The sequence below is a fragment of the Ictidomys tridecemlineatus genome, chromosome 11 (assembly GCF_052094955.1).
Source record: "Ictidomys tridecemlineatus isolate mIctTri1 chromosome 11, mIctTri1.hap1, whole genome shotgun sequence".
Classification (NCBI taxonomy): domain Eukaryota; kingdom Metazoa; phylum Chordata; class Mammalia; order Rodentia; family Sciuridae; genus Ictidomys; species Ictidomys tridecemlineatus.
In genome coordinates, this window is record NC_135487.1 from 98,529,794 (window position 1) to 98,550,026 (window position 20,233).

The window sequence follows — 20,233 nt, forward strand, 5'->3', positions numbered from 1 at the left end:
TGGTAGAGGGAGTGATAGAAAAACAGAGAACAGGGCTGGTCTTCGTAGTGCTGCGTGGTTCAGTTTCTTAGCTGAGAATTCAGGTGTCTCAAACTCAGATCTCTTTTGTCCAGTGAATATTGGTCAGATTCTGTTCATTTTAGGGATCCAGAGTAAGGAAGCATCTGTTAGCCAAGTCTTTGGTTACCCCAAATTAGCTCATGTTCTTTACTGCTTGTTTCCTCTGATTATATAGTACATATCCAAACCCTCAATTATCCAGAATAAACCAGGACTGCCTATTCTGTGTGGAAAACATTAAATAGTGGTTTAAATTCTCCTGCCTAGACCATGGCAGTGCCTTAAGTCATTTAACCACTCATCCCTTTAAGATTTTGAAATGTTGGTTCTTGTGTAAGCCAGACACATTTTATTTCACCAGGCAGCTTGTCCTTTCTGAAACCTCAGTCATCCTAAAAAGTACCTCAAGAACCTCCTTGACTTTAATTTTTCTGCCTTAGTCCTATTTGTGTATAATGTTTGTGGTGTCTGATGTTCTGTCTCGTATTGCTGAAACTCATATCCTCGAATTTCTGGGTCACTCTTAAAAAATGGACAAACTTGATTACTAATGAGAAGGTGACTCATTTCCTTCCAGGCAAAGGCTGACACTGACTATCAGAGTTCATAATTAGTCTCTAAAGAAACAAACTCTCTAATTACAGAGCATCACCTAGTTTTACCTAAATTTTATGGGGATTTATGGTAGCATCATGAACTGGGGAGGCTTTTATGCTGTGTTGAGAGGATAAATGTGTAAATGAGATCTGCATAGAGGTCCTATGTGAATTTACTTAGAAAGTCCATTCTCTGTGAGTTTACAGTTAATACTTCTCAGACTGTTGACTTACACACACACACACACACACACACACACACACACACACACGTGTCACTTTTTAGCCATGTGTGATTTATCAGTAAGGACTGAAGTATCTACCGCCATTCTTTGTTGAAGAAAACAGGCTGTCATATTAGCAAGTTGTTCTGGGGAAGACAGGAAGGCCTTTTTGTCCCTTCAGACTGTAGATTGCTTTTCAGTCCTCTTATCTTGTTTAAGTGTATTTGTTACTTCTTATTTGCTTCTTTTTTCCTCATGCTTCCTGTGAGGGGCCAGCTGTGCAGTAGTTCATTTACATAGGCCTGTGTTCTGTGCACTTAGAAGGTGCTTGTTAGGGAAGGTGAGGGCTGTACAACAAGGGAGACACAGGCACATTTCTTGCTCCAGGGAAATACCACTGACTCTCAGGTACTGGCAGCAGCCAGAAGCCTTACATTCTTGGGTGATATTGCTGAGGAAGTTTGAAAGCCAGGATCTTGATGGTCAACATGGTTGGGAGGTTGAAGGGACACTGGAGAGCACCTTTCCCTTGTTTTGTATGTGAGGAATCTGAGACTTAATACAGTTAAGTGAATTGTAGTGAATTATACAGTGTAATAAGACTAGGCCATAGACTTGGATTAAGAGCTGTCTCTCCAGACCCCATTAGACAATCTGAAGATCCAGCCCTGTTTCTTTAGATTCCTAGAACAGACTTGAAAGAACTGATATTGGTGAATACATGTATTGACATAAAATCAAAATAAAAAAGCAAACAAATACTTAAGGTTTTTGTGAGATAGTTTGGAAGACTAAGCATGTTAATCTGTGCACTTTAATTTTTAAAAATTTCATGAAAGCAAACAATGTGAAAATTCTTTTGAGCTCCTTCTAAAGGAGGTCTATCCTCTAGCTCCAAGGGGTTCTGGAACATACCAAAATGGACAGTTTTACAGATAAAGTGAATGTTGGAGATTATCTGGTCTAGCATCTGATGTCTAACACATAAGGAAACTGAAGATTGGAGAGATAAAGTGACTTGTTCAAAGTTTTTAGGCTAGTGGCAAACCAGAGCTAGTCCAGAGGAAAAGCAGCCACTCTATCAAAGAGACCTGGTAACATCCTAAAGTCTTAGATAGGAGATTGAAAAAAATGTACATGCTGTCTATGTTTTTATTCAGATAAAAACCAAGCTTATAATTATTAAGTCTATAGTTATATACTTACAGTGTGTATGTGAGCCTAGAACAGATAAATGTGTATATGCAAATTTTAAAAGTATGTTAATAAATAAATCACACGCACACATCTTGACTGCTACTAGGAGTTTTTTGAGCAGAATGGTGCAGGAATATGTAGGGACATGAAATGTTGTCTTTCCCTGGCTGGGTTCAGTGAGTGAAGGGCCTCTCCAGAGTTAATGTGGGCCGCTGTGTGCATTGTGGTTTCTGTTCTAGTGCTGTCTTTTGTTTAGACTTGGGGGTTTATTTGGAGTTTTAGCTTTGTTGAAGAGCAGATCCAGCTTGGGACATTGCAGCTTTCAGTATCTGTTGTGCTTGTTATGTCCATCCTTTAGTTTTGGGATAAATGTTATTTATTCACAGAGTACATTTATTTCTACTTTGAGTAAATTTGAGTATGTATGTTTGGTATGCTTGTTTGATATTTAGTTTCTCTGCTATGGAAGGCCACAAACTATTGTAATATGTAAGATTTTTTTTGACCTCCAAGAATCAATTTTCTCCAATCTTTAGGCCATGGTCTTATCTCTTTAGGAAAATAGTGATGATAAGATATGGGCACCACATTTTTTACCCCCTATGTCCTCTCTTTTTATCATCTTTGGCTTTGTTTTTAAATTTTAACTTCAAATTTTGAAGTGTTGGAGATTGAATCCATGGTCTTACACATGCTAGGCAAGAACTCTACCACGAGCCACATCCCCAGTCTTCATCTTTGGTTTCAGTGATGCAGAGATTTGATGATTGACAATGATGATCCTTTGACCACTGGAATGCCTTTCTGAAATTAAACATTGTTTGTCATAACTGCTCTCAAATTGCCTAATTTTTAAATGTTTGAAAAAACTTTATTTATTTCAATTAGGTATATGACAGCAGAATGCATTTTGATTCATTATACACAATTGCACCACAACTTTCGAATGGGCGTAATTTTTAGTAAGCAGAAAAAGTTTGAGTTATAAGTAAGCAAATCCTTTGAGAATGTTTTTTGCATACACAAAAAATAGAAGATACACCATAATGCTGTTCTGCCCTCAGAGCAGGAGCCACTTAAAAGTGCTAGGTAGTGTTTTAGCTAACTAAGTGGCAAATTGAAGATCCTGTATAGGTACTTAATATACCCATTTAAAATGTCATCTTTTAAAAAACGTAAAAACCTGTTATAGTTTCTTGGCTGATGATACAAAAATAAGTGGCAGCAAATTTAGCCTGAGGGCTCTAGTGTGTCAACCCACCTTAGAGCACAAGAGCCACTTGAAATGTTTCATGTTCCTCCCACGGCAGTGGGTACAGATGGGAAGAACTATTCTTTGCAGTTAACTTTTCTTGAAATATCCATATGATATTCTTGAAGCAGATGTTGCTGAAATTAGAACAATGAATCATATCTGATTCCTCCTGTATCAGATTTTGGTTGATGCCACTTTTCTTAGTTGAGATGATCTATGCTGGACCAAGGCCAGGACCTAAACTGAGATCCTGATGAATTAGAGTGGTATTAAATCAAATAAATGTCAACTACATTTTTCTTTGACAAATAACTATTTTCATTGCCATAAAAGTCAGATATTTTCAGTAAACATCAGAAAAAGTTAACCTTTATATGGAAAAGTTTTTAGGATGATCATTGTAATGGTGATGATTTTAATAATTACGATAGTGATCATCAGTGATAGAACACTTGCCAGGCATGAGTGAGGCACTGGGTTTGATCCTCAGCACTGCATGAAAATAAGCAAATAAAATAAAGGTATTGTGTCCATCTATAATTAAAAAGCTTCTAATCTAGATGTAAAAAGTAAGTCTAATCCCAATAGTGGGGCTGGTGCTTGTTGGTGCATGCTTCCAGGCATAGGCATGGATGTGCTGAGCTGCTCACACAACACTACCCGCAGCATCCATGTGGGGAGAGTTTGTGGGGTTTGCTGTTGTATTTGTTGCTGAAATAATGGAAGAGTAGAATTATAGCATTATATTTTTAAAAGAAATTATTTGTATGGTATCAGGTACACTTTCTTATTAGACATCATTATTTGGCTTTGCAAGGTTTCAGTTTTTTCCCATAGAGGGTTTGATTTCTTACAGCAGAGCACACACAGGTGAAAGAATTTCCAAAGTAGAGGAGCACTTTATTTTCTGGACCCATGGGTCAGACTGTGGGGGATGGGAGAGATTGTGTGTGTGCACACGTGCCTCTGTGTGTGTGTTGGCTGATTTCATATTTTTGAGGAAAATGTGATTAAAAAAATAATGTCAGTGTTTGCAGGGAGCTTTTCTATTCAATTCAACCAATATTTATATGTATTTGAGTGGCAGGTCTCGGCTAAGAGTTATTTTCTATATGCTGTTTGAATGTGTCTCAACTTTTCATCATTACTGCTCCTTGCCTAAAGGAGTCTTAAAATGTTATCCCCTAATTATCCCCCCTTCCCAGTATATTTGTTTACTTGTTGTGGTCCTTACCCTTTGGATGAACAAAAATCCTTATAATATCTATGATCTTTTTTTTTTTTTTAATTCTCAAGGATCAATTTTCTCTCCCTAAAATTTAGCCATTTCTTTCAAGGAAAAGAGTGATTTTTGTCTTAAACAAGCATTAGATAGAATTATTTTCTTCCATAATGTCTGCTATTTTTATTGTCTAAAATTTAGATGCTTTTTTGGTAGTGTTTCAGGGCATTCTGAAATTATATTTTCCAATTATCATTAAAATGTTTTGCGTATCTACAGGAGTGATTAGTTTTTTTCTTCTTCTCCTGGAAAAAGGTTATTCAGAATCCACAAAGAAATACTTTAGGGACTGGGGCTATGGCTCAGTGGTAGTGCACTTGCCTGGCATGTGTGAAGCATTGGGTTTGATTCTTAGCACTGCATATAAATAAATAAAATAAAGGTCTATCAACAACTAAAAAAGATTTTTTTTCATAGTTGTTTTTTTTTTTTTTAATTGGTTGTTCGAAACATTACAAAGCTCATGATATGTCTTCTTTCATACATTGGACTCAATTGGGTTATGAACTCCCATTTTTACCCCAAATACAAATTGCAGAATTACATCAGTTACACACTCACATTTAAAAAAAGATTTTTTTAAAAAAGATATACTTTAGTTTCTTACCCTCTTAAAGTTTAAGTAAATACAGATCTTTCTCAAGCCTTCCCCCATAATCAGGTTTGGTTTGATACTGGGTACCATTATTTTTGAACTAGGAATCCTTTCAGACCAAACTGAAAGTTTTTCAAACTATTTCTACTTTCAGACATATTTTGGACTTTAAACTTTGAAGGTGGTCATCTACTCACACTGGGAACAAAAAGCAAGCTCCCATACTCAGTTTTCTTCCTAGGAATCTTATTTAATTTTCACGCCAGTCTCTAAAATTCTACAGTGCATGCTGTTGAGGTCACTGTTGCAGGCCCCTGTGGTTCATGTTGTCAGTGTTTTATCAAAGACTAATAAAAGTGTGAGAGAGTGAAGACTGCGGGGGATGGGAGAGATTGTGTGTGTGCACACGTGCCTCTGTGTGTGTGTTGGCTGATTTCATATTTTTGAGGAAAATGTGATTAAAAAAATAATCTACTCCATATGCAGTTGGCCCACTTTGAATGATTTAGGGGTGAGTGAGGGTTAAAAAATACTCTATATATCAGGAATCTTAATTAGTTTAAAAAATCCTTTGGGTAAATAGCTCAACCTAGTGGTTCCCAAACTTCAAGTGTAATTAAAGAGTCTTTTTAAGGTGTAAAGATTCTGTGGGCCCTTGCATGTTGCCCTTTGGCATCTGTTAAGGATATGAGCTCTGAATAGTTGAATGCCTTCCATATGCCAGTCACTATGTCAAGCTCTGGGGTATGGCAATGAATAATTCTTGTCTGCTAGGGAAGATAATCATAATAAAGGTTAATGAGTGATATAATATGTCAGGGTTGGGGGGAGCATATGGCCAGGGTGTCCGGGCTGTTTCTCAGAGGAAATAATATTTAAGCAGAGGCTTGAAGGAATTTTAGGGCTTATCTTTGAGAAGAGGGTGGGGAAAAGTGTTTTGGGCTGAGTGAATGTCACATACAAAGGTCTAGAGGTGAGGAGTGTTGCTCTGTAGCCTGTTCTGTCAGTTGGAAGAAGTTGAGTCTGGCAAGAATACAGTGCACAAAGGAGAGATGATCTTGGGAGGAAATCATCTCAGCCTGTTGTTTGAATGCAATGCATCAGGTCAAAATCTACTAAGAACTCAAGAATTACATTTTAGAGGCTCTGAGTGTAATTCAGTGGCAGAGTGCTTGCCTAGCATGTACTAGGACCTGGGTTCAATCCCCAGCATATACACACAAAATCATTTCAATAACCTCTGTATTTTAGTAATCACAGCAGCATCTGTGTATACTTTAATGTGGACATGACATTATTTTGTAGTTTATAGAGAGATTTGTCAGGATTGCAGACTCTGGCCATAATTCTGCAGTCCATAGCTTGGGAACAGGCTTATCTCATTCATTTTTGTCTATTACTGTGAAGGGTACTTTTTGTAAACTCACATGACTAGGGTATGTCAGTTATGTTTTAATCACGCATTGATATTTTCTTGGGGACCAGGGCAGTAAAATATGGCAAGGCACTGATTGTGTGCTGGAAGACAGAAGAAAGAACCATGTTCTATAAGAGCAGCAAAGCAAGTCTTTGGACACTGTTTGTATGTCCTTTCCCCATCTTTCAAGTGAGAATTGAAAATTGAAGAGCCTAGGCGCTCAGCTTAGCTTTGGAGTTCTGATAAATGAGCTCAGACTGTCAACTTGAAGATAAGGGCATTTGCAAAGGTCTTGTGTCAATAAAGCGTGGTTTCCCATTGCAGAGGTTCCTGATTTCACAGTCTCCAGTGAAGAGGAACGATGCTGTGAATGAACAGCTTCAACGCCTGTCCCACTTTAGCCACTCTGTGGCTTGGATTTATTACAATAAGTGTGTGTTCATTGCTTTATTCAGATGAGGGGTAGAAAACCCTGAACACATTGCAGACCAAGTGGGGTGGGGCTCCAGAAGACAGCTCCCAGCCTCACAATTCCCTGTGAGGTTATTTTCCTGTGGGAAACTTAATTTGGAAGCATTCAGTTTAATGTGGGGACTGAGATTAACATTTTCTGAAATACTTCTACAAGAAAAGCAGAAATGTTCTGTCCAGGGAGCTGAATTTACATACTAGAAAAATGAGCTGCCCTGCAGTATTCTGCAGTCTTTGTATATTAGTTGTGAGTGAGTGAGTGTGTGTGTGTGTGTGTGTGTGTGTGTGTGTGTGTGTGTTAGAGAGAGCTCAAGGAAGCGAGAGAGAGCACAAGAGAGCGAGAGAGGGAGGAAGGGGATTTGATTGTATACTTGTCTTTGTTTCCTTTACATCAAACTAACAGTGTTTTACCACAAACAGCCTTGTTCTGGGCCCTATTCTATACACAAATCTTTTTTTTTTTTTTTTAAGTTCTTTTTGTTTTTTCCTTCTTGCTGAATAAGCTATAATGTTTCCCTTTTTCTCCCCTTTCTTTCTTTTTTTTGGAGGAAGGGGGAGTTAGAATAGGAGTGGGAAGAGTAAGAAGTCAACATGATAGAGTTTCTTCCTTTTTCTTCTCCTCTTTACCAGGAAGTTAACTGGAAGTCTTTGTGAATTTTTCTTTTTTTTAAAACAAAGTTTGTAGTTAGCATAACCCAGTTAGTTACCTTTACACAGAGTTACAGAATTGAAAAGTGAACAATCTGGTGAGACATGGAACTGGAGGTACTGGAAGGAGGGGGAGGCCATGAGGTTAGCTCAGTGGGTTGGGCTCTTGAATGCCAGCCTAGGCATTTGGACTTGATTCTGCAGGCTTCAGGGCATCTAGAAATTTGCAGTCAGAGCCTTGAGAATTGAAAGTTATATAGGAACTTTCACTGGTTACAGCTAGCTTTGGCTGTTAGCAATTATTTTTATCTTTTTTAACAGGGGGAACCAAAGAGGGGGCAGGAAACCAAGCTGGCATTATGGCCACAGGAAAGAACAGACTGATTTGGGGCTTTTCTAACTGCAGACCTTTGTTACTGACCGATGCTTAATTTGGTTTCTGGGTTTTGTTAGTTTTTTCCCCTACCCTTACCTCATTTACCTTAATGACAGCTCCCCCTCTAGAGCTCAGCTAGGGCAGGCTGCCACTGCCGATTGGGGGGCCGAGAGGCCCAGAGCAAGAAGAAAGTGGGTTGAAAGCCGAGTTCTGTTTAAAGAATTTTCTGCTGGAAACTAGCCCAGAGGGAGTAAAGAGGAGCTTTAATGAGGAGCAGCTGCAGTGCCGACACAACCCACATGAGACATTTTTTTCCCCTCCGTTCCACATTCTGTATAGTTTTTAAAAAATCATGATTTTGAAATAGCTATTTTGTAAAGCATGTTTCTCTTTTTCTTCTTCTTGTATGTGGTAGGATTTTGCTTTGTTGTCTTTTTTTTTTTCAAATGGCCAAATCCTCATGAAAAAAAACAAAAAACAAAAAAAAAACAAAAACAAACTCAGAACACCCCAAAACTAAAGACAGAGCTGCAGCAAAGCCCTGGATGCAATTTGTGCTCACCCTGCTGCTACAGAACATTCAGCAGAGAAAACAAGGACAGAGAACACTGGCTTTTATTTGGAAAAGGGGCTTATTTCCTGCTCCGACTTCAGTCATCTTGGAGCCGACACAAGCTGCTGCACTGTTTTAAGCTTTTCTGTAGACGAGTGGCTATTCACTTAGGAAACTTGAAAGAACAATTTTTTTTCTGTCCTGTATTACTAGGGAGACTGATCCCAAACTGCAGCCATTGCCAGATAGACTGGAATTGCAATTCACAACCCAGCTTCGTTGAAATCCGTAAAGTGGCTACATGTAAATTAATCCAGGCTGCTGGTGACATGTAAGAGTTAGGGTCTGGTTTTCATCTGTGTTAGTGAGGGGGACTATACAGGTATCCTTGCAAATGGAATGTTTTCTAGTTCCCTTGTTTTTCTCTCTTCTTTCTTCCCTCCCCTTTGTCCCATTCTTCCATATGTAAGTTTGACTAGTAACAATGAAAAAGTGGTCCTCTTCATGTCCGAGATGGGTGACTTTTAAAGAAAAAGTCATGGATATATTTGGACATGAAAAGTATCCAGATTAATTTGTAGAATTATTTTGAAGGGAAAAAAGTCTCCCTCCCCCCACTCTTCATTCACAGTGTCACCTTTAAACCATATTCTTTCAGGTTCCAAAGGTTAAGAAGAGGGATGGAATAGAAGGATGTCACTGAGAACCATTAAAGTAACTGATGTGTTTCGCAGAGGAGAAAGGTGTTCATATAGCTTTGGGAATGAAAGGCAGCTGTTAGATGTACTTGGTTATTTTTATACACACACACACATATAATAAATTTATATATATATTTATATTTTAGTTGTTTATAGACACAATACCTTTCTTTCTTTTTTTCTTTCTTTCTTTATTTATATGTGGTGCTGAGGATCGAATCCAGTGCCTCACATGCCCGAGGCAAGCGTTCTGCCACTGAGCCACAATCTAGTCCTGTATTTGTTTTTTTTTTTGGAAAATTTTTACATACCTCTTTGGTTGAAGAGGTAGACTCTTTTTCATTTGTACCCGAGTAGCTCAGTGGAATTATAAATGGAACTTGGATATTTATCTAGTCATGTTCCTGGCGTCTAACCAAACTCAACTTAAGTCATCTCAAGAAGAGAGCTACTTAAGTTCTTGTTTTCAGGCAGTCTTACTTCTTACTCACACTTACAGGGTATAGATTGTCCTTATGTTTTAGGTGAACAGGGATAAATGAAGTTAGGAGATCTCCTGTCTTAGCCAGAAATAAAGGATCCTGAAGGATCCTTGTTTCCTATCTCACTTACCCATCCCTCCTCTGTCTTCCTGTGTACATAATTCTGCTTAGCTTCCTGGCGTGTGAAGGATCATAATCTTGTACCTCAGGAGGACTCTTGGGGTTGATTTGGCTTGTTTTCTGCCAGGTAGAGGACAGTGTAGAGTCGGAAGGAAATTTTGTAGCAGATTTGGACTGAGCAATTGTTCTTATCCATAATATGAGATTTAACCTGCTTTGGAACCAGTTGCTTGGTGACATGGTTTTCAAGGAACTTGCACAGGACTTCAAGATGTGCTCTTCCCATCAAGAACTATTTAATAGGGGGTGGGAGAGAGGCAGGCAGGAAAGAGAACAGTGGCCTAACTGAAGAAGAGCCATGTGGGTGGAGTCAATGAAGGCAAGTCACTGCATCTGCTGTTGGAGAGTTTGGGGGATGGTGGATGGTTTGAAGGAGGTTCACTGGAAGATGTAAAGTTCAAGCAGATCTTTGAGAAAGGATGAGAAAGGCACATAAATGGGAGCTATACCAGATAGGAAGTATGATATTTCTCACCGAAAATTAGAAGATTTTTTAAGAATTAAACTTATTGTTAATATTTTTTTTTGGTACTGAGAATTTAACCTGGAGTGCTTTACCTTTGAGCCACATCCCCAGTCTTTATATTTTTTATTTTGAGACAGGGCATACTAAAGTGCTGAGGGCCTCACTAGGTTGCTAAGGTAGGCCTTGAACTTGCCAAAACCTGCTTCAGCCTCCTGAGCCATTGAGATTATAGGCATATGCCACTGCACCCAGCTAGATGATTTTATGTAGGGGACAGTAGACTAGATCATGGAAATAATCCATAGTGTTTAGGTTATAGGTTAAGATGGGTAGATGGTTGTAGGCAAGCAGGTCAGAGATTCTAAGAAAATTCAGTTTGCCAGATTGGGTGCTCATGCTAGTTTCCAAGCAAAAGAGTGACATGGTCAAAATTATGTGTAAGAAGAATTATTCCTTTTAAAATTAATTTTTATTGTACCATTATAATTATACATAATAGTAGGATTCATTATGTCATATTTGTATACACACATAATTTGATCAATCTCATTCCCTAGTACCTTCCCTCCTCCCTCCCCCTGATTTGCTTGCTCTACTCTACTGATCTCCCTTTTATTATTATTATTATTTTAGTAAATGCATTATAATTATATATGTGAGTGTGATTCATTGTGGTATAATCATACTTGGACATTGCATAACTTGGTAGATTTCATTCCCCAGTACTTTCCCATGTCCTCCCTCTTCTCTCTCTCTCTCGACCCACTTCCTATATTCTATGGGTTTCTGAGAAGGTTATTCTTTAAGTAATAATGTTTCAGCCAGGAATTTCCAGACAGTCCCTGTGGAGAGATGTTGATGGGATGCTCATGAAGTTAGGAAGACTTTGCTGACTGAATAGGTATTAGTCTTGGGGCAAGACTTAGTAGCCTGCTTTCAGTGAAGTACTATTTTATCAGATGATCTAGGCAAAGATAGGGATAAATTTGTAGATAATGCAAAACTGGGAAAAATTGCTAGGTTCACAGATGATAAGCTTGGGGCAGGTCAGTTAGCTTTGGTGTCCTTATCTGTGCTACAGGGGTATGGCTTCTGGGGTATGGTGCACTGCTGAAATTCTGTAATTATATGAATACATTGTAAATGTTGTCCTAATCAATGAAACTTGGGAGTAATGATTCCACATGACAAATTTAAAAGGAACCAAATGATAGTTCCAATTACAAAGCATAAGATATAAGTACAGGATGAGAAAAATGTGGCACAAAAGTAGGTCATGTGAAATAAGTCTCTGAGCTTTTTATGTATTCAGGAGCACATAGTAATATATTGTGGCTTCTAAGAAAGTGAACATAGCTTTAGACTGAGATAGAAGAAACAGTGTCCAAATCAGGAGATGATGGTTCAATTCCATACTGCACAGGTGAGAACACATATATTATCTTTTTCCATTTGGACCCTTTAAAATTTTTATTCCTTTTGAAGGATTGAATCCTAGGGCCTCATGCATGCTAGGCAAGCACTCTCTCTCTGAGCCACATTCCCAAGCCCTTAAAAAGATTTTTGGAAGATGGTGCAGGATAACCCAGGGATGAAATGCATGGACTTTAGAGTCACACCTAGGATCCTCCCTCTAGCATCTACTAGCTGTGAAATCTTAATCTTTCTAAGGTTCAAAATTCTTAGCAAGTATATAATCATAGTAAGTACTTAAAAATATTAGTTATTATTACTATAATTACTATTATTATTACTGTTGTTATCATAAACATAGTAAAGCTACTAAAAAGGTGTGGAAGCCTGGAAATGATTTTATACTGAGGAATAGTCCAAAGCACTGAATCCTGGGAAAAAAGAACACAGAGAATCTGCATCAGTGTCTTTAGATTCTTGGAGAGCCACGTGTCAGAGAAGAAGTCTTGCTCCTTTTTGTTCTAGAGCGCAGGGACAGCCAGTAGGTAGAAATTGTAGAGAGGAAGAGTTTGTTCTTTTTAAAATTTAGATATAACTCACATGCCATAAAATTCACCCTTTTAAAATGTGCAATTCAGTGGTTTGGGTATGCTCACAGAGTTATGGGACCTCCACCATTGTCTAATTTCAAAGCATTTTCATTGCCCCCCACAAAGAAACTACTCCTTAGTGGTTATTCTCCATTTCCTCTTTCCCCTAGCACCTGGTAACCTAATCTTTTTTCTCTCTCTCTCTGGATTTGCCTATTCTAGATATTTCATGTGAATGGACTCATGCTTGCAGTTTTTTTGTGTGTGTCTACCTGCTCTCTCTTAGCATGATATTTTCAAGGTTCATCCATGTTGCAGCATGTATCAAAACTTTATTCTTTTTCCTGATCCAATAACATTTCATTGCATGGACATACCACATTTTATTTATCCTTCATCAACTAATGGACATCTGGTTTATTTTCACTTTTTGACTATTGAGAATAATGCTGCTGTGAACAAGAATGTTCACAAGCTTGGGGCAGGTCGTTATGCTTTCAGTTACCTTGGAAAGGAGGCAGAGGGAACATACCTGGGAGGGGAGGCAGAGGGTACATACCTAGGAGAGGAGGCAGAATTTCAGACTTAAAAAAGAAAGGGATTTCTGATAATGGAAAAACTGAAGACTGTTCTGTTGAAGCAGCGAGCCCATACCTAACAAATACATGGTTTTTCATATGTGCTAGGTGGTATTCTAACTGCTTTGCAGTGATTTAAAAACCCTGTGAGGTAGGTGCTGTTATTAAATCTGTTTTACAACAGGAAGGCCTAGCATGCTGCCCATGATTTAGCTGGAATTGAAACCCATGTGGTCTGATTCTAGAATCTGCAGGAACAATTATAATTTCAAGCACTTACTAAATTCTTACTATTTGTCATTTATCAGGCTATATGCTTGTATTCAGAGATTGGTGACCTTCTTTTAGAAATATTTTAGAAACGATTATCTTGTTGAATAAAAATTACATTAGGGTGCCCTGAATCTTAAGGCACCCTTAAGGTACCATCATTCCAAGGATGGATAGAAGTAGGGAAACAGCAAGAAGATGTTTGGCCCAAGGCTTTTAATATGATTAGAATTTGTGTCAAAAAGGAAACTGAACACGAATAGCAGGTATTATATGAATTTAGTTAATAAGACTTGTCAGGACATGGCAATAAATTACATATAACTTAGAGAGATCAACTAAAAGTGACTTTAAATTGTGAGTGGAATCCTTAGAAAAATTGAAGGAATTAAAGTTTCATGGGAAAATGGTCTTTTCCAAATGTTTAGTTTCAAGTATGTATACAGATGTAGATAGATGGCTTCTAGAACATTAAACACATGGAATTGGAGCAGTGTATTTTGGAGTAGTCCATTTCAGTAGTTATTTAAAACCATGTCAGTAACACCACCACTATCGAATTCATATGAGAGAAAAGAGAAGGACAGGCCAGACTTCAACTTTAAGACGGCCATAACTGATGAAGAAGAAGAAAAAAAGGAATTGGCAGTCTAGACTAAGATCCTTCTTTGCAGTGACCTAATGGGTGCACCTGGTCTGTATCCTAGTTACACTCTTAACTATTTTCTGCTACTCTTTCTTACTCCCTTTGGCATAGCAGCAGAGGTCTCCAGGTCTGTGCCATTCCTTGAACAGGCCAGGGCTGCTCCCCTATCTTAGAGTCTTTGCATTGGGTATTTCTCTGCCTTGAACAATTTTCCCTTAGTTCCTTGAATGGCTAATCCCTGACCTCATTTGGATCTTGACTCAAATGATGCCTTCTCAATGAGGCCATCTTTGATTTTCCTATTTAAAACTGAAATAGCTCTCCTTAACACTTCATGCCCCTATGCCTAACTTCATCATTTCCTGTTTTATTTTTCTTAATAGCATATACTACACCTAACATATAAATATCTTTTACTTACAGATTTTTATTTTTGTATTCCCTATGAGAATTTCAACTCCTTGAGTGCAAGTATCTTCCTGGTCAGTTGTCCCTCAGTATTTATGGGGAATAGGTTCCAGGACACCCCTCCACTCCTGCCCTGTCTATACCCATATCTGTATGCTCAAGTCCTTTATATAAAACAGCATAGTATTTTCATATAACCTACAAACATCCTCATTTATACTTTAAGTCATCTCTAGATTACTTATTATACCTAATACAATATAAATGCTATGTAAGTAGTTGTTCCACTATTCATTTAGGAAATAGTGACACAAAAATTCTGAACACTTTCAGTATAAGCACCATTTTTTCATATATTTTTAATCCATAATTGGTTGAATACATTGGTATAGAGCCTGTGGATACAGAGAGATGACTACTAGAAAGCTGCCTGGTACATAATAAGTGTTTACTTATGTTTTTGCAAGAATTAATAAACATTATGAGTTAATTTTCATTGAGGAAATCAGTAGGAGAATATTCTTCATCATCATTAACATCATTATTAATTAGAATATTAATGCTATTGATAAACTCCATATATTTTTGCTTAGAGTTGGCAGACTTTATGTAAAGTACCAGAGAGTACTATTTTTGTGGGCCCTGTGGTCTCTTTGCAGCTATTTCACTCTGTCGTTGAAGTGCAAGAGCAGTCATGGGTGAATGAATATGGCTGTGCTCCAATAGGACTATTTATGGACACTGAAATTTGAATTTTATATAATTTTTGAATGCCACAAAATATTATTGTTTTAATATTTTCCAACCATTTAAAAATATAAAAACCATTTTTAGTTCACAGGCCATACAAAAACAGAACAGTTGGTCAAATTAGACCTGGGAGCTAGTGTGCTTTACCAGTCTCTACTTGACTGGTTTCTTCAACATGTCTTAGTTGAAATTTATTTTTTCATATTTGGTTGGAAGCAACAATGTGGCTTAAACCCTAGAAACAGATAATTCAGAAATATTTTTGTTTAGTTCCAGAAACTTTCATGCCTTGTTCCATTTTTGTTTTCCTGGGAACCTTGTTTTCATTGTGTATTTATGATGTTAAAATTTAAATAAATTTGTATTCTCTTGGCAGATGCCATATGGTAGTTTTAGGAGTGGTATAACATTTAGGAGAAAATCTGGTCAGAGCCCACCCAGGTTTAGAAGTTTGCTGTTATTCAAAAGGTGAATAATTCCCACATGGGAGAGCCAAGCCAGGCCTAATGCCTGAAGGACTGTCACTGTAAATGAGAATTGTGTTGCAGTTTTTAACATCATCCATAACACATTGCTTGAATAAGCTGCAAGTGCTTTTAATAATATAACTCAGGGTTAACTTTAGCTATGCCATAGTGGTACTCTTTGCTCCTCTACTTCAGAAACAACAAACAAAACAAAAACAAAACTCTATTATCAAATCAAGCTGTGATTTTGGATAAGGCATCATATTTTTCTTAGTACACACAAAGGAGAGAAAAAAATGTTTCTCATTTGTAAAGCTTTTTAATACTCATGGTTTTTCACATACTTGACTTTGTTCAGTTCTCATACTGCCAGAATGAGGTAGCTTTCTTAACTATTTTAAGATGTGAGAGAATAGAGGTGATAGTAATTTACCCAGGAAGGTCACGGGCACTGGGACAAGACCTTCTCACCTTCTGAGGTACAGACTCTTTACTGTCACCTTTACCAAGTGCTGTGAACTTTCCTTTGCTGCTTCCTTGTTTCTGGCTTGACTTTCTCATGAAGGTGCTCAGAGCCCTCACTGCTCTTCCTCTGCCATGTTTTCTGTACACAGCTTCAGGAAGGGGTGAGGAGGCTGTGGCCAGTTACATCACTGTTGCTCTAGCTGTTGACCGGCTCTGTTTTCTCCTCCAAGCCCTTTTTAGCTAGTGTACTGTCTTAGTTCCCTAATAGCTGACCTATCTTTTTTTCTCAATAACTTTGGCCCCTGAAGACCTCAGCTGGCCAACCAATATCTAATGAAATGTCTTGGATATGATCAGTGGAACCAGGAATGAATTCAACTAGACCCCAGTGTTTTAGGTCTATGTGATTAGGAGAATCACCCAGTAATTCTGCACAGGAAGACAAGACAGGAGCTGGTGTAGGGGGTCAGATTTAGAGTTTGATCTAAATGTGTTATCTTTGACATAATGGTGGAACAGCCTTTTGCATTCAGTTCTCTGTGCTCCAAAGAGTAAAATGGAGAAATAGTTTGAACCAAATATCTGGGTTTCCAGCCAAATAGAAAAATTTATACTTAAGAATCAAAGTCTTTGTGTTTTTTTAAATACTTCTTTGATGTCCCACTTAATCTCTTCATATGAAATTTCAAATTTCCCATGCCTATTTGATGTTGTTTAGAAAAAAATTGTCAAAATATTACTCCCAATTTAGAGCAGTTATACATCATATAAATTAAGAGGTGGCATATAAAAATCTTCCTTAATGCCCTAATGTGAAAAATGTTATAGAATGTTGTTCTTCAGTTATTTTCCTCGTTCATTATGGTGTTTATATGGAATTTTAGATATTTTGTCATTTTAGTTTTATTTCATGCCTTCTTGACTTAAAAACCTGCCACTTGTATATTAACAGGTTTTAGAATGCCCTTTTGAACCCTTCCCTGTTCCTGTACCTCCTTCCCCTTTTCTCTATTGCAATCAATTACCCGAATTTAACCCAGAAAGCTGGTGTTTAAGCGGCAATGAGAAAGAATTTACTATTTCTTGATACTTAATTTCGAAAAAGTACATGGTGTCTTATATATTTTAAATTGGAGGAATAAGAGTGTTGATTCCATGCATTATCATGTGAACATTGTAATCCTATCAAAGGGCATAGTTAATGCTAAGCGAAGTTAGCCAATCCCCCCCAAAAAACAAATGCCGAATGTTTTCTCTGATATAAGGTGACGAACTCTAGATAGGGCAGAGGAGTGGGAGGGGGAGGGGGTTAGACATGATGATGGAATGTGATGGATATTATCCAAAGTATAAAGACATGAATTGGTGTGAACATACTTTATATACAAATAGAAATATGAAAAATTGTGCTCTATGTGAAATAAGAACTGTAATGCATTCCGCTGTCATGTATTTAAAAAATAAAATCGATTTAAAAAATGAGAAAGTTAATGATTTTAAGCAAACAGGTATCAACAGTGCTCTATGGGCAATCACATCATTCCAGCTTGTACCTACATGAACAAAGCTGTAGTGTATTTTGCCTTTGAGTAAGGGTCATGCTGACTCACTGTGGTGGCAGACTCTGCTGGATCATCTGCCTTGTGTTCTGTCACCTGTCAAGAGTTGGAAGGACCAGGTAGTATGTGGTAAAGTTCTCTAAGTACTCCTTCTCCTAAAGTGAGGCAGTTCTATAACTTGTGCCTTCAGTCTCTTGATTCACAATTTAGTATTACTCAGATGAACCACATTACTTACTATCAGTTTTTGTACTTACGAGGCATCAGATGTTTTCAGGGACTCTTCTTTTTTTTCCTACAGATGTCCAGAGGGCTTCCTTGGGGAATATTGTCAGCATCGAAACCCCTGTGAGAAGAACCGCTGCCAGAATGGTGGCACCTGCGTGGCCCAGGCCATGTTGGGGAAAGCTACCTGCCGATGTGCTCCAGGGTTCACGGGCGAGGACTGCCAGTACTCCACCTCTCACCCCTGCTTTGTGTCTCGCCCCTGCTTGAATGGAGGCACCTGCCACATGCTCAGCCGGGATACCTATGAGTGCACCTGCCAAGTTGGTTTTACAGGTAACAAAGGCGGCTCAACCTTGTACTTTCCTACTCTTAGCAGGTACCTTTATTTTGCATCTTTAGATCATAGTGTCTGGCTCCTGTAGGGTCTCCCAGCATTACGATAAGGAACTATCCTCAACTTCTGTTTGAGAGTTTTTAAGGAGTGGAAAAGGAGAAAGAAAAATGGTCAAATACTTAGGCATATTTGACTACATAAAGTGTTTATGTCAGGATTGGGGATCAAAGCAAATTCACTAAAGGAAAGTCACTGTCACCAGAAGGAAAGTCATGATTACTTCCTTCTTAAAATGTCTGCTGTTTAGACATTCAGGACACTGACTTCTCTGGTTTTGTGAGCTCTGATTCATTCATAGTCTCTCTCTCTCTCTCTCTTTCTCTACATTGTTTTGTCTTTATCTGTTAAATTTTCACGTTTCCTGAAATCCTATTTGGAATGATATCACAGCTCGCCCTGAGGAATCTCAGTTTCTTCAGTTGCTTCAACAGCTGTCATCATCTTTGTTAGTTGCCAGTGTCTCTCACAGTCATCCCTGTTCCTCTGCCCCAACTCAAACATTCAGACTCCTGTTCTAACTACCTGTTGCATTTTTCCTTAGAAATATTCCGAGAACCTCAAACTTAGCATGTTGATATAAGTAAGTGACACCAATACATATTCCAAATATTAAGACTAGAAACTCTCTCCTTGTCTGCACCCTCTTAAGATCCTGTTACCTGCCAGCCTCTGAATCATTTCTCACTTTTACTCCTCTCTAGTTGCTCTGCTATTCTGTAGGTGTGTGTTATGGTATCCCTCACCTAGATTGGTAAAGTAGTTCCTTAACTAATTTTCTCGCTTCATTTCATTCATCCATCATATTGTAGCTTTAGCTATAAATGCAGATTTAACAAACTCACCTCTTTGTAGTGTCTTATGAATTTTTGCCATCCACAGAATGAACTGTAAACTCTTTACTTGGCTACTTTGGCTCATCACAGTGTATGCCTCACATCTTTTCATAGTCTCACTATCTCACAAGCATCTAGGTTTGGTCACACTTATATTTTCATCATTTCTTAGAGATGTCATACTTCCTGTTGCTTCCATGTGGTTTCCTGGAGTGTTCTTCTGTTCTTCTCTACGATTGGTGATTGCCTGATTTGTCTTAGTGACCCTTTCATGTTTGCTTTAGGCAGTTAGTTACAGTTTGATTATTTTAATGTCACATTTTACTGTAATTGATTTTTTACATGTCTCTTACCTGAATAGATTTGGTTTCTTCAGAGGTAGATCTTAGCTTTTTTCCATTGGTATTTATTAAATTCAGAAAATTTGTTATTTATTAAATTGAGAAAAGGAGGACCATTCTCCACAGGTTGAGTTCATCCTTTTGGTTTTTGTGAGAGCCCTTCACCCTCACCTAGTTAGATCTTGTTAGCTCATCTACACCCAGACTAAGAAGCAAGGGAAACAAGTTAGTGCCTGTACATAGTACATGTGGGAATCTAAGTTAAAAGACATTTCTGTTTCAGTTGTGGGCAGGCACCCTGATATCTGTGGTCTCCAGAAATAAACATTTATGTCCCTTTCTGCTATAATACATACCTCTCAGCAAAATGAAGGGAAAAAATAGGCCCAAAATCGCAGTTCCTTCATTTTCTTTCTGCTCAGCACCTGAGATATATGTGCTGTGCCTAACTCTATATTGGTCCTTTCCCTTTTGGTTTGGCATTCTTTGATAAGCAGAGAGCATTTCTGTGTGACATTTCTCACATATCATGACTTTTCTCCTTTTAGCAAAGCTGTCATGTCTCTCATTTGCTTTTCTGTGGGGTCAAAGATTTGGACAGCCAGTTGGATTATTAACAAAACCAGGGAGTTCTCATCTGTAGCTTAAAAAATAAGACTTAGGGTAATGTAAACAAAAAAGTCATATGAATACCAGATTTACTAAAAGTTTGGGCATATTTCTGTTTCTCTTTCCCTTTCTCCCTCTCTCAAGAATGTGCTCTGCTTCCTGTGGACAGATACCTTGGC

At 38.0% G+C, this 20,233-nt stretch overlaps 1 protein-coding gene across 1 annotated transcript in view; it reads left to right on the forward strand.

Annotated features, from left to right (window-relative positions):
• The window catches only part of Notch2 (notch receptor 2), a 151,504-nt gene that overhangs the window by 47,995 nt on the left and 83,276 nt on the right, over nt 1–20,233 (forward strand). Inside the window, exon 3 of the mRNA XM_078026900.1 lies at nt 17,951–18,210. Coding sequence (XP_077883026.1) covers nt 17,951–18,210 — 260 coding nt within the window. The remainder of the gene's footprint in view (nt 1–17,950; nt 18,211–20,233) is intronic.